The sequence below is a fragment of the Pongo abelii genome, chromosome 11 (genome assembly GCF_028885655.2).
Source record: "Pongo abelii isolate AG06213 chromosome 11, NHGRI_mPonAbe1-v2.0_pri, whole genome shotgun sequence".
Taxonomy (NCBI): domain Eukaryota; kingdom Metazoa; phylum Chordata; class Mammalia; order Primates; family Hominidae; genus Pongo; species Pongo abelii.
The window spans coordinates 115,859,446-115,886,279 of NC_071996.2; the positions used below are offsets into that span (position 1 = coordinate 115,859,446).

General features: G+C 36.8%; 1 protein-coding gene across 5 annotated transcripts in view; it reads right to left on the reverse strand.

Moving 5' to 3' along the window:
* ERBB4 (erb-b2 receptor tyrosine kinase 4) overlaps positions 1–26,104 on the reverse strand; it is a 1,162,809-nt gene extending 1,136,705 nt beyond the window's left edge. For all 5 annotated transcript variants that reach the window (XM_054549798.1, XM_024243752.3, XM_024243750.3 and 2 more), the window contains exon 1: positions 25,286–26,104. In XM_054549798.1, coding sequence (XP_054405773.1) covers positions 25,286–25,367 — 82 coding nt within the window. In that variant the 5' untranslated portion in view covers positions 25,368–26,104. The remainder of the gene's footprint in view (positions 1–25,285) is intronic.
* Positions 26,105–26,834: the final 730 nt, after the last annotated feature.

A 26,834-nucleotide genomic window follows, 5' to 3' on the forward strand; every position in this document is an offset into this window, starting at 1 on the left:
ATGGACAGGAGAAGACATGATAGCATTTTGTTCCAATTCACTTTTTTCTTACTTTATTTAAATTCTTGTTTGCTCACTATCAACAGTAACTGTGTCAATGCATTGCACTGAAATTGTTTGAAAAAAAAATGCTTTGCTGCACTGTGATAAAATTTCCCAAAAAACTATTGACAACATATTTCCTTAAACAAAATGCCCAATTTTTTCACATGGTAAAATGGTACTTTTCTCCTTCCCCCTTAAAAGTAGGACGTCAATGATTACATTTGTTACGAAGAAAGTTAACAAGGCACTTAAAAGTAATGATATAAATGTCTATAAAACTTACACTTTATTGTTTAAATATTATCCTGTATTTACACAATTTTTCAGCATTATTCAAATGCATTAGTTGTCATGTATACCCATGAAATACTATATACATACATCAACTCTAGTAATGTGCGTCAAAATAAATTCATTGCTAGGCTGGGCACGGTGGCTCATGTCTGTAATCCCAGCACTTTGGGAGGCTGAGGCGGGCGGATCACAAGGTCAAGAGATCAAGACCATCTTGGCCAACATGGTGAAACCCTGTCTCTACTAAAAATTCAAAAATTAGCTGGGTGTGGTGGCATGCACCTGTAGTCTCAGCTACTCTGGAGTCTGAGGCAAGAGAATCTTTTGAACCCGGGAGGCAGAGGTTGCAGTGAGCGGAGATCGCACCACTGCACTCCAGCCTGGTGACAGAGCAAGACTCCATCTCAGTCAATCAATCAATCAATTCATTGCTACATTGAGAAGTAAACTGATGCAAAAGGAAAAACAACAGAACAGGGAGAAAGCAACAACATGGAGTCAGTCACAAATACATATTATTGCAAACATTTCATTAATTTTGAAAGATTAACAGCTTCTTGTATGAGGGAAAAATGTGAAAATATTTTTAAAAGGAGCATATAATATTTAATTTCTAAACATAGTAGTAAACATTCACTGATTTATATAATAGGAAATATAAAATGATAAAATAGAAATGACTGCAACTTCATAAATGTCAAAATCTGAGTATGAAGGAAAGGAAAGCTGAAACACTTTTGGTTATGTGTGCATATGGCTCAGTGCTTTGACTCTACACTGAACACAGAGATTACTTGTAATGGTGAAAGTATTAATTTATGAAAAACATTTTCAATATCAGTTCATCACTATTCAGTTAAATAAATTATCATATTTAGCAATTCGTACACGAGAGCAGGTTGGATTTTTAAAAATACTTAATCTTCACATAACTGGTTTGTAGTCCACAGATTAATTGAACATTCAAGTTTACAAATTTGGGGAAAAAGGAAAGAAAATCTTTTTATTTCCTTTTCAGTGTTAAATTTAAAAAAGATATAATAAACTTAGGAAATATAAATATGTTTTAATAGAATCTCAGCATTCATGCTATCATATATAACAATACTATAAAACAGATGTTTTAAAATCAATTAAATTAAAGATAACCCTCATTATATATAATTCTTAAGACTACTATATCCAGGAAATAACATTTATATTTCACATATCTCTATATGAAGATAAACAATAAAGAAAAGATCCACTAGTATATTGATATTCAAATTATTCATTGATATTTGTATTCACCTAAGAAAACTTAAATTTAAAAAAAAAAAAAATTTTGAAATCAATTGTTAAATGGGTAGCAGCAGATTGAATTTGTGCAAACTTTCTTCAGGGTAATGAACCATTAAATACCAAAAGCTTAAATTCTTAATTTTTGATCTTGCAAATATTTATTCTGAGGAAATCATAATTATGTGTAAAGATGTAACTCAAAAGAGTTATCTCCAGCTTTTTAAACATAAAAGGGTAATTAAAAGTGAAAAATAAAACGATAAAAGCATAAAGGGCAACATTAAAGGAAGTGAGTAAATAAACTGATTTCATATAATAATTCTAAAAATTGTATCACTAAATATGTTGGTCCAAATAAGAATTTCAGAAATTAAAATTTGGGGTATAAAATAAGTACAAAACCTGGTTATTAAACATAATAGAAAGCATATCATTTTGTAAGAAGTACTATAGACACACACACAGACACATACACTCATGTGCACATCAAGAAAGTATTTACAAACATCTGCAAAATGTTATTAGTACAAAGTGTTAGTAGTATTATTTCTAAGTGATAAGATTATAAATAATATTTTCTTCATTTTTGCTACATGTATTTCTCAATATTTCTGAAATAAATGTTATTTTAATAATAACATAAAAGTTACCTATTAAATGTACGAAATAAATCCAGTATAAGAACTCTAAAGTGATCTATTATTTCCCCTCCATTTGTATGGAGTAATTCTTTGGGCAGTAGAAAAATGTCAGACAACATGAGTTCCAGTCTCTGCCACTGACTGGCAACCTATTCTTAGGCAAATAACATCTTTAAATCTTACACTTGTTTTCTGTAAAATACCTGGAAAAGATGATCATATTAAGAGCTCTTCCAGCAAACAGTCCCATGTCTCATATATATTAGAAACAGAGCTAACGTTAAAATGTATTTAACAAAGTGACAAAATAATCTGCAACCTCATTAGAGTGTGTTGAATTTATATGTATTTATGTTTAAAATCACCCAGATGTTGTGGATATTTAAAGAGTTGTTGCTGATGTTGTTTTGTGAATATCAAATGTATTAAACTGTATACTGTTGACGTCCCATATAGATTCAAATAATTGAATTAAGGAGCCAGGGCCAAATATTGTTGGTCTTTGTCTTTGTACATCAGGCTGTCTTATTCACTGCTATGCAAGGCCTGTGAGGTATTGAACAAATGAATGTCTAGGCAGAATGTGTCGAATGTCTAGGCAGAATGAACTGAATTCCATTGAACTATGTTTGCATGACTTCCACAAATTTCAAAGTGAGATAACTCTTAGTAAAGGCTTTAATTTCAGGCCCACAGTCACTGCAAAAGTTTTCTATATTCTCTCCACAACATCTGTTCAAAGTCTTAAAATAAAATAAGAGTTTGTGAATTACAGTTGAAATTCAAAATTACCAAACATTTTGAAATTTTCAGTGAGAAAGAATTTAAAGGCCTTAACTTTGGTTTGCTCAACAGCATATTTCTTATTCTTCCTTTTTATATCCAACATTTCCATGTTTACAATTAATGGCCTGTGTCAGAAAGAGTAGACAACAATGTGAAGTAGATGATATTGTCTTACCCTGAATTACAGAAGTTTAAACATACATTGCCATTCTTGCCCAGAAATGGTATTTGTAATGACTGCATCTTTATATTCAATCAGTAAAGCCTTTTCAGTACAATATTTGGGCAACTGATGAAACATTAATAGAAAATTATATAGAATTAAGGGACATGGCAAAAGACTGTTTACTATATTCCCACCACACCATTATTATCAATGATTATCCCAATACTTAGAGTACAAGGGTTATTTGCAATGTGTTGAGTGGTAAGTTCAATGTAGTAAAAACAGTCAGTTTAAACTCCCCCTTGTTAGCATGAGAGTGACTGCATTCCAAGGTTGCTCTTTTCTTTCATTCTCTTCTTTCTTCTTCTCCTTCCAGCCATGGAAATAGAGTTCAGTTATTTCTGCATGGATGCAAGGTGAATGAGGCTGTCGCTTCTCCTTGCAGTGCTATTGATTACAGGTCACTGACATAATACAGCTATTTTTTAATGAAAAAAGTTATATAGCATTATCTCACTTACTTGGGTATCTGAAAGGAATGTGTGGAGTGTTATTTATTTATACAGAAATCTGCCAACTGAGAGGCATCATCTTGCTTTGAGGGGCCTCCTGCTGGCAAAGTGAGCAACCTTGTTATTATAAGAATTAAACACTGTACACTGCATGAAAGAAAACACAAAACAATCCTTCAGAGTAGAGCTGTGCTGATTTTCAACCTGTAAAAATACATTAGATCTGTGCTGATTTTCAACCTGTAAAAATACATTATTATAATATAGAAAAACTTAGAAAACTTCAAAGTGTTATTAATATCACTCGTTAAGGCTGCCTAGTTTTCATTGTTCTCAGCTATAAGATACATATTTAATTTACAGTTTCTGATGAAAATGTCAATGGATCTTTTTAATTTGACCATAAATCAGTCTAAAACACTATAAACTAATTGATAAGGAACTGATTTTCTAGATAAGCACAATAAGCACACATCAGCTTGCAGTTTTCAAGGGACATAGTTTGTACATAGAAAAATAACCTTAGGAAACATAATTCTAATAATTGTCTCTGATCTCAATCATGAGAGTAATTAGTTCTTCCTTCATAAAGCCATCACTGCAAATTATATTCGAGAATGAATATTATGTCTCAGTTACAAATTATATAATTTAATCTCAAAATTTCCCAAGACCCATTTAAAAACCTTGGGAGATAACTGAACATTTAATAACGTCAGGGTTATTAAATATCCTTCAACATTTGCATACTTGTAAAAACTATATAGCATAGCAAAAGGTACTAACAGAATTGCCATGATGCATGAAACCACTAAGAATCAAAATATTTGTGTAAAAATTAACCATTTATGGTACCACAAGCCCCTATTAGAAAAAAATATGATCTTTTTTTGTGAAGATCAATCTTGACAATCTACTTATACTTAATAATTTCCAAAGACTTTAGAAAACAGAGAGCCCAAGTTGTTAAATGCACTTGTTTAGAGTTAAAATACAGGAACAGGAGGGGAGGAATAAGTACTGTGTTGAGATAATATCTGCTAACACAGTATCTCCATCCAATATCTAACTCCTTCTGGACAAACAGTGATTCCAGGGAGAAAGTAGGGCAGGGAGTAAATGTCAGGTCTGGGGACCTGAATAGTTGCATGTCACGCAATAATCCTAGAGAAGATTTTTTTCACAGTCCTGAGACTACTCCAAATAGGGATTACAGGCAAAAAGGACAGCTGTTATATCATCTCCCCTGAAAAAATGTTATATAGGACTATTACTAATGCCATCCTGTGTGTACCCAGAATCATAGGCACTGGTGTTCTAATCAAGACTTCTGATTGGGAAAAATGAAAAACTTACAAAACCTAAACTGCTTTTCTACACTCTTTTTCTCAAAGCACAAATAAATCCAGAGAGGCTTACTAGCCTTCTCAGAAATAGAAAGTAGTATAGGTCTCAGTCATCCCTGAATTGTTTCTTAAAAGTAAACAAATTCTATTTAATTTGAATGCTTAAAAAAAAAATCTTATTACCATTAGAAAAGTGAGAGACATGATTCAACTTTGAGTTACAGGTTTTATGCAATATAAATACACTAAAATTTAATCAAGCAATATATACAATTTCCCAATTATCTTCCTGGAAACATTACAAATCATCATACTCTTTTTCAAGAATGTATTGATGGCTACAGTGGTCTGGGTAATATTAAAGCTACTGCACAAAATGATAAACGATAAATAAAATGGCTGTTAGTCATGAACACAGGGAGGGGAACATCACACACCGGGGCCTATCAGGGGGCGGGGGGCTAGAGGAGGGATAGGAGAAACACCTAATTAGGAGATAATAATTAGGAGAAACACCTAATGTAGACGACTATTCAGCCATTAAGAAAATAATGAAATTGTTTCATTTGGGGCAACCTGGGTGAATCTATCAGACATTATGTTAAGAGAAATAACTTAGGCACAGAAAGATAAATACAAGGAGCTAAAAAAATGAGCTCATAATAGTGGAGAGTAGAATTTTGGTTATTGGAGGCTGGGAAGGATAAGGCAGAGGGGAATATAGAGAGATTGGTTAAAGAATACAAAATTATAGCTAGATAGGAATAAAGTTCTAGTGTTCTGTAGCAATGCAGAGTAAATATGTTTAATAATTTATTGTATATTTTCAAAAAGCTGAAAGAGAACATTTTGAGTATTCACAATTCAAGGAAATGATAAATGTTTGAGTTGATAGATAGGTTAATTATTCTAATTTAACTATTATACAACATATGCATGTACTGAAAAATCCCATATTTATATCCCATAAATATGGACAATTATTATTTATCAACCAAAAACAAAAGAAAAATATATCAGGACACCTTAATTGGAAAAATATAATTTAAACATATTTGTCTTAAATATGTTGTTAACACTTCAGTCTTCTATTTATGATCAATCATTGGTTAAACAGAATGTCATAATAATGCTAAATAATATAACAGATGGAGGAAAATCAGTTGTATTGATTTTAATTATAGTTTAATATTCCAATTTATTGGTTTGCAGTAAAGTAAAAAGTTGAGTTGAAACTACATGAAAACTTCATCCCAGTCTAGTTCAATGCCTGCATCTAAAATTTATAAGGTTATTTGCATGTAAAAATTATTTTATTGGGTTACTATTCTTGCACATAAAAATTTTGGTAATTCAACTACTACATTAAAAGGTTTTTATCTTAAAGGTATAGCTCATGGTTTGTCCCAGAAACTCTGATGGAAATCTAATCACACATCCCCACTGCCCATATTGTTCTGGAGCACCACCTGTCAGCTGAATAAGATAATGACATGTGGTGGAGCTTGTATACAAAATTTCTACCTATCTCTGTCTAAAAATAATAGCCTTCATTGTTAAATTTGTTCTTATCTTTTGTAAAAATGAAGAATTCACAGCATCCTTGGAAGTTTCCACATTGGTTGATAGGAGAAATAACTTTTTAGAAATTCTAACCCACTGACTGTAGGGAGTTTGAGGTTGTTGCAAAAAAGCAAGCACTCAACTGTAGAAGAGCAGAAATCGCCCTTGCCATTAGTAATACCTTTTTTAGGCATGTACGGTTTTGTGGCACATCAATGTTAATTAGCAAGTGGACACCACTGGCATAGCTCTGTGAATTTAAAAGTTTATGATGTCATGCATAGCCTTTACCTGATTCCTTAATAAATGTGAAAAACTGTAATATAGGGAAAGCACTTAATAATCACAACAATTTACAGATTATCTTCTATGTGACAAATTCTGTCAGTGTTTGTGTATAGATGTGGATGATTCTGCTCTAGCATGCAGAAATTTTTCCAAAAATACATTCAGTCATACATTATTTTAGTTGTGTCCTATCTTGAAAAGTTTAAATGCCTATAAAATGTAACATAAAAAGTTATCTCATGAATTTGATTAAAAACCATTTTCTCTTGAAGGCACTTTAAAAAACAATACGGATGAAAGGAAAGAGGATTTGAGTTTGCCAGGTAAACATAAATCTTCGGAACAAAACTGTCTCTCTAAGCTCTTTTTTTAATACCAAAACTATAAAAACAGAATATGAAGAAAAAAAGGATTTGAGAAAACTGCCCCTCAGAGAGAGCCAAATTCTTCCTCAAATAGTCTACTTAAAGTGCTAATGACAGTCCATGTGTACAATAATTCTATAAACCATTATTGTATCACCTGTTTATATTCATAGGACACACAAAACTCAGTTCAAATTATGAAAAATAGAAAGTTCATGCTCTTCTCATATTTAACGTTTTCTAACTTTAAATTTATGATGCTTCTATTTTGCTTTTAACTGCCCTAGTTCTCTCCTACTACTACTATAGCATACAAAATATAATTAACATTTATTGGGCACTTACTATATACCTGATGCTATTTTATATGCATTTATATGCATTTCATTTAACCTTCACAATTATGAGGTTAATATTAATATTCGATTCCCTTTTTAGATGGGATGATTGAAGCTTAAGAAGATGAAGTAATTTACCTATACTCACATGGTTGACTCAAACCTGCACTATTTAAATTCTCAGATTCCTCTATTTTACTCCTTGCAAAGTTTTACTTCACATGATCAATTTCAAAAAGTTACTGCAATGGTTACTCTATTTGAGTTATTATAAATGCAATGAAACCACAATGTTAAGTTAGAAGAGTGGCACCTATTGTTAATATACTTGATCCCATTTCCATATTTGATATATTCACAAATATTCCTGGTTATTTAGAATTATTATGAGTATCAAGCAAAATCACTGTCAATGGCCTAAAATACTTAAGAAATTCATCTATGTTGCCAGCGTACTTCTTAGGAGTTTTCATTTATCGCCATATATAAAATGTTGATATTTAGACTATGTGAATTTAATAGGCGCCTAGGCATTGCTGATCAGCCACCTGCACAAGTGTGGCCATTTGCAAGTTATTTAATTTCTCCAAGCTTCTGTTCCCCTGTTTGTAAAATAAGGATGGTAGTGTCCATATTGTTAAGATCAGGTGAGATATTGTATGAGCACTGCTTAGCACACTTCCTGATACAGTTGGCCTTTAATTAAGTACTAGATATTACGATTTCTTGGCTTTTTACCGATGAAGAGTTAATGTGTGTTGTACAGAAGTTTATAACAATTAAGATAGGAAAAGCACATTAAATTATGAAAAGCGATAAGTAAAACGTTGAATAGCTTGAGTCGGAGATGCTGTGACATATCCAAGTGGAGATATCGAGCAGGCAGTAGAAACAGGAAGGTTTAGAGCTCTGTATAGGGGTAAGAGTATAGAATAATCTACACAGAGGTAAGACAGGGGAGGGCATCTGGACAGTAAGAAAAAGATGAAGAGGACCACAGCCAGACAGAAGCATTGGATAGACTTACTTCTTGTTGAGTGCATTATCTTTATTCATTGCCTCCTTAAAAATAGACAATTAAAATCTAAGTCTAATATACACCCAATAATAGCCAAATTGATTGTTAGAATATCGCCTCTGTTGAGAAATAGCTGTGTGATTTGTCCAATTATGTAACTGAGTCTCATTTTCTTTATCTATGACAGAGGATTAATACCATCTACTGTGCAGGTTTAAGGAGGCACCAGAGGTAATACATAAAAGTACCAGCACCAGACTTGGTGCCTCCTGGCATTAAAGTGGATATAGACTGTAGAAAGTGAGGAGAGGTGGTAGATCAGAAAGCCTAAAACAGAACGTAGGTATTAAGAAATGCAGTCTTCATACAGGGGAACCAAAAAGAATGTTAAAAGAATGGCCACAAATGGAAAAAGCAAAACATTTTATTTAGAAGGTTTATAGTGTAGATCCAAAAGTGGTAGTAAAAGAGAGAGAAATGTCAAAGGCCTTAAAATATTTCCAAAGCTGACTAATAAAGGTCTACTTTATTTGTAATTAGGTCAGGCATGCATGTGTACATCTGTCTTTTCATCTCCTTTTGATTTTCAGTTTCCCTAGGAAAGTGCTTGTCTTTTGCTGTTATTTCTTAACATTTTATCTCCCAGCCACAAATGCAGGCCCAGTTTTCTAAATTCCTGCTGCGCCTAACTATGTCCCCACCTTCTTATATATTTCTCCTTCCAGTTTAGTTAAATCAGTACTTAGTTATAAATACCTGCTGATAAACTGAAGAGCAAAGTAAAGTGTATATATTTTAAGCTTGTATGCTTAAAATATATGCTTATATTCTCTATTTTTTTTAAATTGAGAATGATTAATTGGTGATAGTATAATGGATCAGAAGTGTGAATATCTAATATGAAGACTGTTGAGAAAAAGGCAAAATATTTATTTAAGAATGACAATTTAAAAAAAAAACCTGTCACAAATCTACTAATCTATGAAGAGCAGGTAGGATGATGAGGAGCAGATGGGTGGGAATCTTAGCCATAGAGACTTGAAGGATGGGTTTCATCTGCTCTAATTTTTAGAGGCTATAAAAGGTACTTAGGCACAGTGTGCTTATGACAGGTTCTCAGAAATCACAGAACTCAATCCTCACTCCCAACACTGTGGACCAGTTGTTCCTCAGCTGCCTCATTCATTTCTTATCATCATAGAAGAGGTTAGATCAGAGCTTACCACCCCACACATGAAGGAACTCACTAACTCCTGGGACAGACCATTCCAACTTTGGTTAGCTCTATGAGAAACTCCTTGATGGTGTTTAACTGAAATCTGATGCCTTACAATTTCAAACAGCTGTTAATGTTTCTGTTCTCCAAGGCTATACAGAACATTGGTAATCCCTCTTATATGTAACAGCCCTCCCTAGCTATTGAAGACAGTTATCATGTCCCCTTCCCAAGCCTCCTCTTTTCCATGCCTGGCATCTCCTTATTTCTTTAATCATTCTTCAAATTAAATAGTACGCTATTATTCTGTTGTAATATGAAATTTAAAAAACACATGTCCAAATCTAAGTTACCAAAATTACAATAATTAAGCTGACGTTCATAATTTCTACCATAATATTGTATTTTAACTTTGTAAAAATAAAAGTTTTAATTTTTTCCTCTCCTTATCTACCACAAATGAAAATTGTAAATGTAGTGACCTCCAGGGATAGTCCCGTATCTAATACACACACCTGCAGCAGCTAATACCTTGCCAGATAACTATTCATTCTGACTAATAATATGAGCATGTGATATGGTTATTACCACATAGATGATAGTCATCACATATTCAAACTATTGTGAGTACTTGCAGCCCCATTTATAGACACAAGTGATCCACCAGCACTCATACTCACTCTTGGGAAAATGTATAGCATTTGCTTTAAATGTGGACAGAATGCCCCTGTCCACATACTAAATTACGTGGGTGATTTTCTCCTAGGCCTCACTCATGTGATTTTCTCCTAGGCTAATTCAATATGTGGGCAGTGGCATCCTGTCTATTGTGTTTAAGTCATTTTTTTTTAACTTCAACTCACATAAAACAGGTGTCTATGCTGTGATACACTTATCTCAGAAAAATGCATTTCTCGAACTGGCTAATACTTAATTGTGGCAAAGTTACTGTGACACTATTCATATTTCTATTATTTTAAAACACTTATGGAAAAATTATTTTTATATGTAACAGTAATATATACAGTATTTAGTGACTGTAATGTCAAAGGCACATTAGAATGGATCATAGCATATGCCAGAGAAGAGATATGAAGGTCTATCATTGTGCCGCGTATTAACTCTTTACTTGTTTGATTGGGTTAAATCAGAGAAAGGGGTTCCAGGGAAGGTACCAGGGAAACTCATTTAGGTAAAACAGCATTTCCATGTTTTAACAATCAGTAAAGTTGTAAGAAATACACTACTTGAATATTAATCCTGGTATGGAATATACTTTGTTCATCATATCCCACACAAGAGTTTATGGAAATTTGAAAATGTCAAAAAGAGGATCCATATTCCTAGTAGAAAGAAAAAAATAAACAGTAAAGTTATTTTTTTCATATATTTGAGTAGAAAAGCATTGGAAAACATTTGACCTTGACTGGTTATAAAATCAAAGATGTCTTCAAGTTTAAAGCATACATGTGCTATCAGCACATGTACAATTACTGAAAACCTTATCAACAGAGAAGCTATCCGAAAAAAATTAACCTTGAAATAACCACTGGAAATATGATGAGATGAACAATTCATGAATGAGAATTATTCTCTACAGTGAACTTGATTATGGAGAATATAGTCTGAAGTCATGACACATCCTTAACAGATATATAAATAACATTACAACTCTGAATACTTTACAATTCACTGTGCTACAAAAGGCTGTTAGGAACACAGCTTGACATTCCCCAATATAGATATTATTGTACAAATTCCAGGTTTTCTCTAGAACCACATTTCCACAAATGTTACACATCTGGTGAACATTGTCTCACACAAATTAAACCTCATTAAGAAATTTCACTAAAGTTTACTCTATTGGATAATAATTTTCCACAAAAATAAGGTTTTGAGTTTTGTTTGTTTGTTTTGTTTTAAGCAATTTCCTGATTATTACAGTGGATTCTATTCTGTTGGCTCATCTGGCAGGTGAATGACTACTTTCAGAATATGAAATTCTACCAGATTCAAATCACAAAATTATCATAAAATAATGGGATTTCTGACTGACTCACAAGTAGTAAAACTCTTGAATACCAAAAGTCCACTACATATGTTATTGAAACAAAGATATTGTTGATATTTTGACATACAGGTATTTTATTTTCTGCAGATCTGGAACAACTGAAATGTTTTTGGTTCTCCTTTTTTTTCTCATTAATAAATCTGCCTTCACGGAGCTCATCCTGCCAGTAAGAAATATGTTACTTACAGAAATTTATTTTTATATAGCCTATAAATATTGAGTGAAAGCTGTTAAACTGTGGGAGACAAACTTCATCTGTACCTCTTGAAGAGTGACTGAGTCAGTTTGTAGGAGTGAAATAGCATGTATCAGATCTAAATTTGCCAAACAAAATTAGCTGCATGCCATTCTATTTGTCTTATCTTTTTCTCTGGCTCATGGTGTGCTAATTCTGGCCACAAGCAATACAGTAAGCACAGAAAAAAATAATGAATGCCCCTTTTACCAACAGTTGCATAAAATGTTTTCTCTATTTCAATTTATCCTGAAGCTTTTTATACTTTCAATTTTCATCCTGTATTTAGAAGAAAGAAAAGGGCCACTAAAGAATTATATCTAAATACAAATCATTTCAATTTCCATTAATTCCAAATACATTTTTAAAGATTTCAATATATCACCAGGGACAATGGGCTGCTAAATTTGAAGTTAACAACTGGGAAATATTATTAACTGTTTAGTTGATATTTTTTAAAACTATGACTTGAAATACTAATCTTTTTACTGTTTCTTAAATTTGTTAACATATTAGTTAAAAATATTACCAAAGATCTACACTCTCTATTATTTTAACTTAAATGCATTGTTTCATTCATGGCTAGTAATGGTATCTATTCTAGTTAAAGTTTTTAAAATGACATTAAAAGAAGTTTAGGTAGTAAAACATTAGTGGATGTTAATTGTCTCCCCACCTATATTTATGGGTGTTAGCGCAACTGCTTTGCTAGTTGCACAGCTGTATTATCAGAGTAAACGTGTATTTGTAAACTGTATGGGAACTAAAAATTAGGAATAAAGCCATTTTCTTATTTTAAAAAAAAGGTCACATTTAACTTAGCCTGAGGGTAAAAGTCAAAAGTTGACTTTTATCCACTCTAAATAACAAATGATTAAACATCCAGTGAGTCCAGTAAGCTATATTTCAAGGGGTAGGACCTTAATAATATAGCTCTTGTATATCCAAACTGTCAGGGTTCCTTTAAATTACATCCAACCATTATAAACTACAGTACTGTGTAAGGGACAGTACCAAATAAACCATCTTAAAAACATGATGTCAAGAAAATAGATAAGGCCGGGCGCGGTGGCTCACGCCTGTAATCCCAGCACTTTGGGAGGCCGAGGCGGGCGGATCACAAGGTCAGGAGACCGAGACCATCCTGGCTAACACGGTGAAATCTCATCTCTACTAAAAAATACAAAAAATTAGCCGGGTGTCGTGGTGGGCGCCTGTGGTCCCAGCTACTCGGGAGGCTGAGGCAGGAGAATGGCGTGAACCCGGGAGGCGGAGCTTGCAGTGAGCCGAGATCGTGCCACTGCACTCCAGCCTGGGCGACAGACCGAGACTCTGTCTCAAAAAAAAAAAAGAAAAAAAAAGAAAATATATATATATCTGGATTAGGCATACTCATATTTAGAGAGAAAATATTCTAAAAATTATATAGTACATTATTTCATCCAAAGATATACCCAGGTACTTTACAGTGTGATTTTACACTACATAAAATTAGGCTGGTGTAAAAGTAATTGTGATTTTTGCCACTACTTTTGCACCAACTTAATAATTTTCTTCTCAGAGCAATGCATTCTTCCTCATTAATAATGGACACTACATGCACTAGAAAAAATTTCAAACAAATTGTATAATGACACCCAAAATTCACAGTTAATGGAAGAGCAATATTCCTAAAATGTGTAATTTTCAACCACAGGCAGATTTACCACAAAGTTTCTAAAACGGCTTCAGCTTCAGAACCCCTCTATTGTACTGGTGCTTCACAAGGCCCTGTACTTAATTTGTATTTCTATTTCAATATTGTTTTTAAACAGGTTCCCCAAATTGTATAAATGCAGATCCCCAAATCTTGAATATGCCCCTGATTCGAAGTTTTCTCAAGATAAGGCTTATATGGCAAAGAAATAAATCTGAAGAATACAATGGAGGAGGGAAACTACAGAGTAACCTAAAGTAGAACTCCTTAACTGATAGATTTATTAGACAAGTTTCTTCATGTAGCTATAGGGAAAGCAAAAAGAGCTGCTGACCTGAAGGCACTAAGATCTGGCATGCTAAGCATCCCTTTCTTGCACAGTGGGCAGGTAGAGTGGAGAAACCATGCCTTTGAGAAGCATAACTAGCCTCTGCCGCCATGAGAAAGGCCTGCAAGAGGCTGAGAAGCAGAAGGCGGAGCCAGCTGGCTCTCAGGACAGGGCAGACATGTAACTGGACCAGACTAGTGCATCAGTTAGGCTTCACCGTTACATACTACTTTATATCTCTAGTCCCTCATCTACAAAATAGGAGTATCTACAAAACAATCCCTGACTCAAACTTTCTTCTCATGGATTCTTAAAGTAAAAAAGGTCAGGAAAGTTTTAAAAGAACTTCAGACAAAGTTTCTAATATCTCCATTCCCAATTTTCTCATTAATAGATTACTCGGCAGACTGTTAGGTAATTTTGAAAGTTACATTAACTCTTCTAGGCAAATATAAATTAAGGTACAATTAGTGCACCCTAGTGGCCTAGAAATGCTGACAGTTCCTTAGAATCTGGTAACCTGAGAAGAAATGTCTAGAAGTGCATTTTCCCTGGTAGACTCTGACTCTATAAACAATATAATTATTTCACCCATTTTCAGAACGTAGAGTGAATCATCTAAAAGAGCAACTAAGAGAATCGCCATCACCTCTCAGTTCAGTTATACTGCAAGTGCTTCCTTTATAGGATCCTTTTAAAATGGTAAGCATATGTCTAGTTGTCTATTTTAAGATACTGAGAAATCTTAGCTATAACAAAGTTGTATTATCACATATATCTAGGAATAGAAAATGCCAGATTCTATCTAGAACCCTTTTTCATGAAATATTTATTAACATTTATCTGGAGGCAAATATTCCTCCCAAGAGTCTGCAAAATCACTTAATAACATATTTTTATATTGTGTTTTATTGGCCTCGTCTATTCTTTAAAGAAAGAAAAAGCTGGCATCTTGAGCTTCTTATATTTCTTCTTCAGTTCCTAACATGGTCCTGAAATACACTGGTGGATCAGTACATGCTTATTGCTTAAATTGATTAAATGTTTAAACGGCAGATAAGTAAGAAATAGCAAAATAATAGAATTAACATTAAAATACTGAACTACAAAATATTTACATGTTTAAAAATGGTATCCACATTCCACATATATTTAACTTGCCAAAAATAAAACCAACAGAAATTGTACCATATTATGGGTAGACTCTAAAAATGGGCATAGAGATGAATGATGGCGTCTTAGAAACACAACACTTGAAGAAATACCCTAGGAAGCTCAAGAAAGCAACTAAAGAAATTTGCAGGGTAAACATGCCCAATAGCTATTATTAAGAATTCTATAATTATGTTATTCGAACAGCTTACTTTGTGTACTATATGGTTTAATTACAAATAATAACCATTCATGAATGAGCTTAAAATTGTTCCTGCAAATGTATGCTATTCATTCATGTAAAAAAATATTTTTAAAGAGCTTATATGTATGTGGCACCACATTAGTCTCTGCAGAGTATAAAAACATTGGTACTTAAAAAGACAAAACTATTGGTTGGTTTGATTAAATGCCAGATAAGTGATATTGACAAGGACTACTGGCTAGGGTAGCTAGTGAAGGAAGATGTAACAAAGACGTATAATTTAAAGTAAAACTTAAAGATTCAAAAGTTTGGCCAACTAAAAGCACCAAGTAAGCCACAAATTCCAGGAAAAGGGATCAGCAAAAGTAAGGACAATAAGCAAGGCATAGTCATGAGATATTGACTAGTCAGTCTGGTTTTTAGACAGAGTACATGTTAACAGACTCTATGATGGATTTAAAAGGAAATTGAAGACAGTTTTAGCAGGCTTTGAACATTACAAGAGGGATCCATGAAAAGTTTCAGAATAAAAACTAAGATAATATTAGAAATGGTAACCTGACAAGTGACAGGAAGGAGATTTTAGAGGTATGAGGACATGGAAGAAGAAGACCCATAAAGAGAATCTTGCAATAACCCTGCCTGAGGTTTCTAAGGACCAGATGATGCTTATAAATATCTTAGGGAGTAGCTTTTAACATACCCATGCAGTCAACTTTCCTTTAAAACAAACTTATTTAACAGCTCTGTTCTAGGCAAAATTACCAGACAAAAGGAATTCCTGAAAATGAAAGTATGTGTATAAAAGAAATATTATTATGTTGTATTTTTATTTGGTTTTCATAGGTCCCTACAGAAATCCATATTCTCACATTCTTTAAGCCTACAGAGAAGGACAGGAAATAATGACAAAGATTTCAGTTAAGAGTTTGCCTAGAGCAAAATAGTCACTGCCACCCATGATCTCTATTAGGCATCCCCTTGATAGTGATGGGGACCCATCATGAAATAGAAGACTGTGCCACTTATTGCTCAAGTCACAGCTATACTTGATATAGTCACAGAGCCTGGAGAATCTGTTGTCAATTATTTTCAGTCCTAAGGTTCCCAAATGCAAGACTTTCAGTTCTAAAACCAGGAGAGTCCTGGGCCAACAAAGTTAGTCATCTTATCTTAAAACTTCAAACTATTTTCTTGGATTTCTATCTTTTTATTTTCCGATTTTGCTATTAAGTAACTAAAAATAGATATTTGCTCCCATTTTGTGGATGAGTATGCAGAAGCTAACAGAATGAGTACAGTGAAAAAATCTTGATGTAGCCTAGTCGATTTTAGAACTTAGGTCCCCTTCTATTCCATTTGAGTGATGTCATAAATCCACTCAAACTTATTCCAAAAGAATATTTGACTGGGATAGGAGTAGGAAGAGATGATTAATAATTCTGTACAAAGATTTATATCTCATCAATTCTTTTCCTACTGAGTATTGTCCCATGGGCTGGTGGTGGGGTGAGAGTGGTGTATTGTTTTTGAGTTGTCTTGCTGTTTGGGCAATGAGTTTGAACTACTTGTTAACCAGGTAAGGAGCAGCCAAAGGTCCATGCCAGAGGGAAGGTTCAAGGCCACATTGGTTTGGATGGCATAACATGAATGACTTTGAGGGGGAAAATGTGGATTTCATGCCCTGCAGCTATCCCAAATGGCATCTTCGAGCAACTTTGAAAAAGCCACTACTTCCTCTAGAGCCACTCTACCCAACAAAGTGTTCCACCAGCAACATCTGGCTACTGAACATTTGAAATGTGACTGGTATAAAATACACACCAGATTTCAAAGACATGATACCTTCCGAAAGGCAGAGAATATCTCAATAATAATTTTATATTGATTGTTCATTAAAATAATAACACTTTTGATATATTGAGTTAAAGCAAATATATTTATTATTAAAAAAAAATTATTTTCAGTCCTAACCAGCCATGAGATAACCCCAGCAGAGGAGAGAAAACAAGCACACGCATTTTTTAAAAGCAGGTTTACTATCCCCACTTGTATTCAAAAGATTAACACTTGGCTATCCACCTATACTAGAAGCACATGGGACCAGGCGTAAGTAAAGGTCAGCAGAGCAGTAAAGATTTAGCAGGTGAAATCGATTGTTTACAAGTCTAATCTTTGTGGAAAATAAAAGAGTGTTTATTGTACCATTCACTTTCTTTTCTTTTAATACATTTAAGCTATGTTCCAAATGAAATATATTATAAATCTTCAGTCGGTCTTGAGTCCTTTTAGTTTAACTCTCAGGACTCGGAAACTGGATCTTGCATATTCCTATTGGTGTTTAGTATGCTTCAGTAACCCCTAAAATATTGGAAATAATGTGATTAATAGTAACGATCCTGTGTTACTTCTCATGGGAGAGGTTTAATGATATTGCACAGGAAGTTTCATGGTGTTTATGTTAATCTTTTATGGGGGTCCACTTTCATCTCCAATTTCTAACAGGAAATGACTCTTCCTGACAAAACAAGTTTCAAACTTCCCTTCCGTCACATGGGCCCATGAGAACACTTATCATGCCCAAGATGGCTGAGGCACATGAGGGAACTCAGCTACAACCAGAGAGCATTAAGATTAGGTCAAAAATATTGCAGTCAAAAGGCCCAGAGGTAGCATCTTACGGAAGCCAACTAGAGTGAGGCAAAGGTGCTATAGAAATAAATTTATAGTCAGTACTTAAAGCTTTGCTTATGCCCTTGCTCAAAGAATAGAACTATGTCTTAGTTAGGGCCATGATGAAAGAGGATGGGCCAACAAAGACCGTAGAAATTATCATTTCATATCATATCTTAGGTCCAAGGACGGGCCTAGATGAATCTGAAGTATTCTCATGGATTTCCTGGTTAAAGGTCTCCACCAACTAACTAGTGATGAGGAACCCACTGTTTATCCTTTATAATCCATCTTATTTCAGCATTCATAGTACTTATTTTAAAAATGGAAAAAATAACCATTTTCTGCTGATTGGACATCTTCATAAAGCCCAGGTTAAAAAAAAAAAAAAAAGAAACTCTTAAAAGTGCTATTATATACAGACAGTACTGTGGGCTCCTGTGTGACTTTTAGGGAATTCAAGATTCTATGTCTCCATAGGCCTAACCAGGTAAAGAAATCCTCTTATAGAACGATGTCTTTAAAAAGTTGCTTTATTTCTTTACTCCTCATGTGCCATAACTTATCAATGCAATCAATGATTACTCTCCAAATATAAATTAAAGATGATCATGAGGATCCCATTGTCTTTCTTTTAGAAAGAACCACACAATATGATAATTAGGAGTGTGGATCCAATCCATTTGTCTTCATTTCAGTTTCTCAATTCTCTTTAATGCAACATAAGCTTTTATTTGTTTCCTTATTTTTTTATGTGTCAGTGGTTTTTCAAATACTTCTATGTATGCTACAGAAAATGATATTGGTGTCAGGAGCTGCCACTAGCTCACATTATCTAATTTCCTTGTGCTGTCAGTTTCCTTACCTAAAACATAAGATGACTGGATTACATCAGTGGTTTCTAGTGCTGGACTTCTATAACACCAGTGCAGCAAAGTAGAGGCAACAGTGGAAGGAAAGTGAGGGAATGTCAACGGCAGGGGCCTCAAAGCTGGCTCCTCCCTGCAGCTTAACTACACAGCTCTCTTTTTATTTTACCCTTTCAGCTGTTTTAGAAATTAGGGCTATGCCTATGACTTCACTTGGAACAACAACAACAACAAAGAGGTCCACTTACAAAAATAATTAAAAACCAATGAATTTTTTTCTAAAAAGTCTAAACTTTCCATTTCTAATTAATTGAATTATTAAAAACATTCAAGATGTTAATAGCTTAGGCATGACTTTTAGCTACACTAATAAAGGTAAGGAGATTGAGACAGAAGCAAGTAGTCTAATCCAAGATCACATAACAAATGATTGTATGACCAGAATCCAAACCTCCTAACTTTTAGTGCTTTATTCGCTAGCATCACACAATAGCAAGGCTGTTGCTGTACTACCCACAGCTAAGGCATGCACTATTCCTATTAAAGTCTATGTGGCTGCTGCCCCCTGGAGTTGTGCAAAGTGACAGGCCTGCAGAACAATTCAAAATGGAAATAACTCTAAAACAATTATTACATGCTACATAGCCTCTTTAGAATTAGTTACCAAAACATCCACATATTTCAACTCCATATTGTAAAAGGGACAGCTTTCCTCTCTTGAAAAGTTTGTACAAATATAAAGCACTAGTTTAAGTATCAAATGTGAAAACAAGGAAGTGGCCTTAAAGCTTGATTACAGAATTGGAAAATACGGCAATTTATTTAATAAATATTTCAACCAACAACTCAGAAAAAAATAAAAGAGACCATAGAACAATTCTGAAAATAATATTTTGGGGAAATTGCCCTCAAATACAAATGCCTTTCAGTTAATAACCTCTTTATTTCATCAGACAGGTACTCTTTTGATAGAGACAGTTTGCTAGAAAGTTTACATTATGTTTCTTAATATAGGTATACACGTTTTAGATTACATGTGCAATTTAAATTACATTAAAACAATTTACTAGAATGTATCCAATATCAAAGACTTTAAAGTTATTTTCAGAAAACTGTACAGTGCAGAAATAGTGCATTATATGCATTTCTCTCCCAGGCAGAGAAGCCAAGCCACAAAGAGATGCAGTGAGTTGCTGAAGGTATTAAGAAACTCGAGAACTGTCTCTGCAAGGTAGAAATCCTGATTTAAACCATGTGACTATGGCCCATTTAACCACAAAAAAGGCAATTAAAGTCTCTCTCAAATTATGTTGAAGACATACAGTTTCAGGAAACATTGACCTACAATTTTTTCATAAAAAGGGGTTATTTTTCATTATAAATTGAAAACTCCAGTCAACAGCTGTATTAGAAATCATAAAAAGTAAGGTTTTAACTCTGACTGCCAATATTTATAATACTTCAGAAAATGAGTATTAGATAAAACATGTAATTTGGTTCCATATGGTGAAATGTAACATAATAGAGCATCTCTAAAATGATACAACCTGGAGAAAAGTTGTTAATATGATTAAATTCTACCCTGCACAGGATACTCAGTAGATCACTGTAAAAGATAACAGTGGAATATGCTTGGTGATTAATTTCTGCAGAACAGATGTAGGCTTGAACCTGTAAAAACTAATTTCAGTACAAATATTAGCATCTCTACAAAGCAGTATCTCTCAAAACTGGTAAAATTAAACAGAGCAAGTACCAACAAGTTTGTAGGTATCAGAAAATCCGTTTTGATCATTTATTTCATTTATGTTTTAGGCACTTACAAACTATACATGGATATCCAACAGTAGCAGAACACTGTAATATAAAGCCAAAACTTATGGCTATTTTTAAGAACATGTTAACTTTTCCTAATAACCAGCTTGATATAATACAAAAATAATACCACTTTAAAGCATTGCAATGTTTAAGCCACCCTAACTCAATTTATTGTCTAAAATATGCACTGTGCATAGCCATTAATCTCAAGGTGGCTCTAATCAAGCTTCCGAAAGTACTTAGAAAGAGCACAATTCATCGCCTCACTAGCATTTTTTAAATGGCAGTGGTCCACCTTCCTTCTTTGGTCAAGAGGGGAAAAGAAAGAAAGAAAAAGGGTTAGAGGGACTTCTCTGTGGAAAGGTTTGGCCTTGGAGTCAAGGCTTTTAAGATGTGCCAGTGATCTTGGATCGATGCCTTTTTATTTTCTTTCAGGAATAAATCTGAGCAATGGAATGGCTTGTGATTGTCTGGCCAACCAGCCATATCAGATTTATCAGAAAGAATGAAAACTGGCTCAGAGGACTCCTGCAGTGGTTGAGTGGCAGGTTGCTGGGAAAGACACAAACAAAAACAATGTACTTAGTGGCGGAAGGGAAAATATATATTAACACATGTAAACTCAATACATACTAAGATGTAAAGAGAGAATCTATAGTAACAGAAAGGGTGAATGCATAAGACAGATGATAAATAGTACTTCTATTTAAAAACCAAAGGGATGAAAGCTCATGAATACTAAATATTTGAATCCACTTTGAGGAGGAAATATGATTTGCCATCAAATAAATGCAAACTCTAAAAATCAGCCAATGCAAACTTACTGTGTTCGGGTTAGAATAAAAAATGCATAAATCTTCCACAAAGTTCATGCTCTGATAAATATTCTAATGTAATTTCTTAATTAAGACACATTTCCAGTGCCTAAATGAAAATATATATATAAAGCAGTAAGTGCCTTGATTTTCAACAAAATTTCACTTTCTATGCATACATGATTAAAATAAATAAAAGCAGTTGAGTTTAAGAACCAAAAAAAAAAGGAATACTGATATAACTGGAGTCATTTCATCACAACAGAACAGTTACAGTATTTCCAAGCGATTTGCAGTTATACTAATAGATACTAATTTATTTAGACATATTGTGAAGAAAAAAATAACACCTTCTTCTAAAAAACCCCCTTTTATATATATATATGAGAATTTCAAATTAAAAAGAAAACATTGTAGCGATAGATGTGCTTACAGTAAACACTTGTAAGAGAGAATTGATGCTTTCTTGAAAATACATTTAACACCTTTTTCACCACTTAACTAAGTTTTATTAACATTTTTCTTCTCAAATGAAAAATAACCCCACGATTTTGAAGATATAATGATGTGTCTTAAATATGTAAGAAAGCTATATGTACTTTTATAGAATGAAAAGCAAGACTGAGTTACCTGCAAAAAAGAAATGGGAACTGAACTTGTTCATCGTTTATCTACTAAGGTATATAAGAGTACCACCTAAATGCTACTATACATTTTCTTCAATACAAAGGCAATATTGATAATTTTCCATTATACAAGGAAGACAAATTTTAGAATCATTCCTTTGGTTAGCAAAGGCTTTATAATTGCCATATAAAGGGACTTTGGCTATATCTAGATATAATATATCTAAATAAAATGCATAATTGAAAATGAGACAAAGTCCTTTAGAATTTCTAAAAAATCATCCTCTCTAAAGCTGAATTTTTTCCAAGCAAAAGAAAAAAAAGAGGTTCTCTTCTGTTAAAATTAAGAAATATCTTAATGATCTATACAACAGCATCCCCCGCCCTATATTTTTATTCTGTTCACATAGAGCAGTAAATAAGGTGCATTCCTTCTGCTTCTTAAGAAATTAGCATTTCAAAAATATGCCACTTTCCCCTGAACTCCAAGCGTGTCTAATAATGCGAGAAGCAGATTGTCTTCCCTCGTTTCCTTAATTTGTTTCATCTAAAAGCAATTCACTCAACATCTTGTCGCCCTCTGGCAGCTTAGTTTACTTATCCGCACTTAATTTCTCATTTGGACCAAAACAAACTCCTCCAAACTGCTACTGACTGCTAACCGCGAGAGGGGAGATGCGCAATATGTATTTAGTTGGGAACACACAGCCACACACATACATAGGCACAAACACACACAGCCTCACTCATACCCCAGACAGTAACTTGTTTTTATAATAGCACTGCATTAAAACCAGCTGAACTTTCCCTGCCAGGTGCCGCAGGGTGGGGGTGGGGGAGGATGAAAAAAGAAGTCCCCCGGAGCATTTACAGTTTCCAATGGATCACCTTAGTATGCGTGTTGCAATTATACCAGGGATGCACCCGAGAGCTTTTCTTTGTGCGGCCCTTTCATCTGGATCACTTTGTGTTTTGAACAAGTGAGGCTCGCCTTTGTGCCCCCAGAATTTCAAGTACAGAGTCACACACGAAACAACAATGGCACGCTAATCCTCGCGCTCTAAATGAGCTCACTTGTGGGTCTGACAATTCGCCCAGGGAAACGAGAAGAGACGAGCGAGGGCGCGAGCTGGTGTCGCCTGAGACGAGGAAGAGGACAGCTGCAGAACTAATTTGGATTACATTCCTTGCAGAAATTCTGAAAAGGGCTTTTCGGCATAGCTCAATCCGGAGCCGCACAGTTAATACCAAATTGCTGCGGACTCGGAGCGGGGTCCCCCAGTGGCAGAGGCTGAACCAGACAGCCCCCAGTAGGTCGCCTCGTAGAAATTCCTCTCGGCTAAGCCTGCATGTCGGTCGCCAATGCCTTTGAATGGGTCAACGTGCATAATCAACCCATTGAGGGAAAATATGAAGGGACTCGAAGTGGGGAGGGAGATAAAAAGAGATGTATCTAAGAGGCCGCTTGGAATGTCAAGTCCGTGTTGGTGTGATTCCGGAGGTGGCTGGAGCGCGGGACCTGGTATGCGTGAAGAATTTCGGAGTAATTTGGGAGGGTGCAAACGGCCAGCACAAACGCCGCACATGTGCCATTCGAAGGTCATTTTGAAAGGCTCGATAATTGTAACTTGTTATTTACTAGGCAAAAGAGGCGGCGGCGGCGGGGGCGGAGCGGGAAAACTACAGCTCGCTGTTTTCTTGGTGAGGTCAGCAGGACACCCTCCGGGGGCCTAAAGCGCTCCCTATCACCTCAAGCTACTTCCCACGCTCCAGTCACCATCCCTGGATGGTTTCGGAAATCTCCCTGGCTCTCCAAAAGGCACCCCTTGGCCGCGTCAGACACCGGTCCTCCTCAGACCTCTCCCGTCCCACTTTCATCCCCAGGAAACTCAAGTGTCAGAAACTTTGAGCTCCATTGCACTGCAGGTGCTGTCATTAGTCCTGCAAGCCGTGGCGCGCCAGCCCCGCCGCGCTGCCTCTCGGGGTCAATTAGCTCTTTGCCTGCCCAGGTACCTGGGGCTCGAGTTCTCCAGCAAGCAGTGGCCGCACACCCATCGCCGCCGCCGCTTGCGCCTCGGGTGGATCCAGTGACCCGCAGGCTCGGCAGCCCGGCCGGGCAGTAAACAGACAAGTTTGAAGGACTCCGGCCAATAGCAAGTTGAACTACAGGAAGAACTCTTCCCGGAGCCAAACACGGCAACCGACGGGAAGGCCGGGCTTCTGGCTCAAGTGTGCCAAGCCTTTTTTTTTTTCAGAGGTCGGGCAGGCGAGCAAGCGCCTCTCAAGTCAATGGGGAGAGGGCTCCGGGAAGCCGGCCGAAGAGGCCCAGAACTCCGGGCCCGGGACCGAGGCGCGCCCGCCTGCTGCACTCCGGCTGCCCGGGCTGGGCGCGAGTTGCGTCTGACCCCACAAGGCTCGGGCGACTGGGGGCGCAGCGGTCGCCAGCAGCACACACAGGTGCAAAGCCCGGCTCTCTGAACGCCACTCTCCACCGCCTTTCGGGCTCAGCTCGGGAGAGGCCCAGCCAGCACCGCCCCAGGACCGCGGCCCGGGCGGTGCAGGTTCTTCCCTCGAGGACCCAGACGGGGACAGAAGAGTCTCCTCTGACTGGGGATTTGGGTCTCCCATGTCCCGAACAACAGGCGCCACCAGAAGGGATCCCGCTTAGGCTCCCACACAATACGCTCGGGAAAGAAAAACTGGGGGTTAAGGAGAGAAAAGAGGGGCTCAGAGTGATTTTTCACGATAAATAATGCACACGCACACATACAGGGTAAGTTTCAAATGGAAAGAGGGGCGACCGAAAGCCCAGGGAAGAGGCCCCGGTCGAGCGGTCCCTCCACGCCTCCCGGCATGGGTGAAGAGGGCAGGGGAGCCACTCCAGGCAGCCCCGCCGGCGGCTGCAGGTTCGGCGACCGGAGTGCCTGAAGGAACCCACCTGACTGAGAATCGCTGGGCTGGACGGTCCCCGCCGCCACGAGAAGGCTCACCCAGACCCAAAGTCCTGTCGCCGGCTTCATTTTTTGGAAGTCTCAGATCCCGTGCTGACAATTACATGTCCAAATGGCATATCCCCCTTTCGGGCACGCGGAGGAGATCCCCCAGTCGGGCGCGCGTGGGGGTGCGAGGGGGGCGGGCGCGGCGCGCGCGGTGTAGCGACTCCCAGGGCGGGCGACCGAGTCCGCGCCCGCGGGTCCAGGGCCGGGGCCCGAGGAGGGGGCGAGTGTGCGTGCGAGTGTGAGCGCGTGTGAGCGCGTGTGGGAGTGTGCTCGGTGTGTGCTCTTGGCGCTCTGGGCCGGACTGTGCAGCTATTTCCCCGCGTGAGCCTTGGCTTGCTCGCTCCCTCCTCACTTTCTCTCTCTCTCACTGGTTGGTCAACAATAAAAAAGGAAGGGGGGCGAAAGGTTTCCAAAAAAAGTTGATTGCAAAGAGGCGGTAGGTTTCCGGCCTCTCCCCGCAGCCGGGCTATGTTCTGCTCCTTCTTCAGTTTCCTTGCACCTCCAGTCCAAATCGGGAGGGGAGCGGGGCGGGGGGAGCTTCTCGCTTCTCCCCGGATCCCGTCCTTCTTTTTCCTGTCAGCTTTCCTCACACTTGTCCGGCGGCTGCGGTAATTAAAGCTCCGAGCGTCATTTCCAGCACTCCGCGGTCTCCAGCTGCAGCCCACAGAGAAATTAATAAGACTCCAGAAAAAAAAAAAAAAAAAAAAAAAGGTGCTGGGGGCGGTGGGAATAAAACAACCCTCCACGCAACCAGGCCGGCTCTGCTCAGCCGCGCAAACCCCGCCCATGCTCTGACCCAACTAGCCACGCCCTTCCCCCCCAAAGGGAAATCCTATTGGCTCAGCCACTCCCCAAAATCCTGGGCCTCCGGAGTTGGGAAAACACCTGTCAGGGAAAGGGAGCCTCTTGGTGGGGGCAGGGGAAGCTGGATTTAAAGGGCTCACCGAAGCCATGCACTGAAGCACTCGTCTTCCCTCCCTGGCAGAGGCCTGGGACAGCTGGCCTGCTGAGTGGACAGACCATTGGAGGGCCGCTTACGGAAAAGATTTTTTTTAAAAAAAAAAAAAGAAAGTCAGCATTTTCTCCATTGCCCCACGGTGCTCATCTACAAACAGGAGTTTCCCTAGAAATAAAAGAAAAGTAAATGTTGCTTTCAGCAAAAAGCCTCCGCCCGCAGCACTCTGCCACTCGTAGTCCACAATTAGAAAATACTTTAAAAGTGTGTACAGTAACTGGTAGCTCCTGTGGATTAGGTAGTGGTAGGGGTATAATCACCGCCCCGCCTCCCGCCTCCAGTTATGCCATCTGTCCGGTTACTCCCACATTTCCAAACTGACCAACATTGAGCCAAACTAAAATTTCACATTTATAAAGTCATATCCTTTGATTTTTAGATTTTATGGTTTTTTTCACCTTTGGAGTTCATTCTTATTAAGCAGATTCTAGTCCAAAGCCACTGATTTGATCTTAAAGGGCTAGAAATTGTCC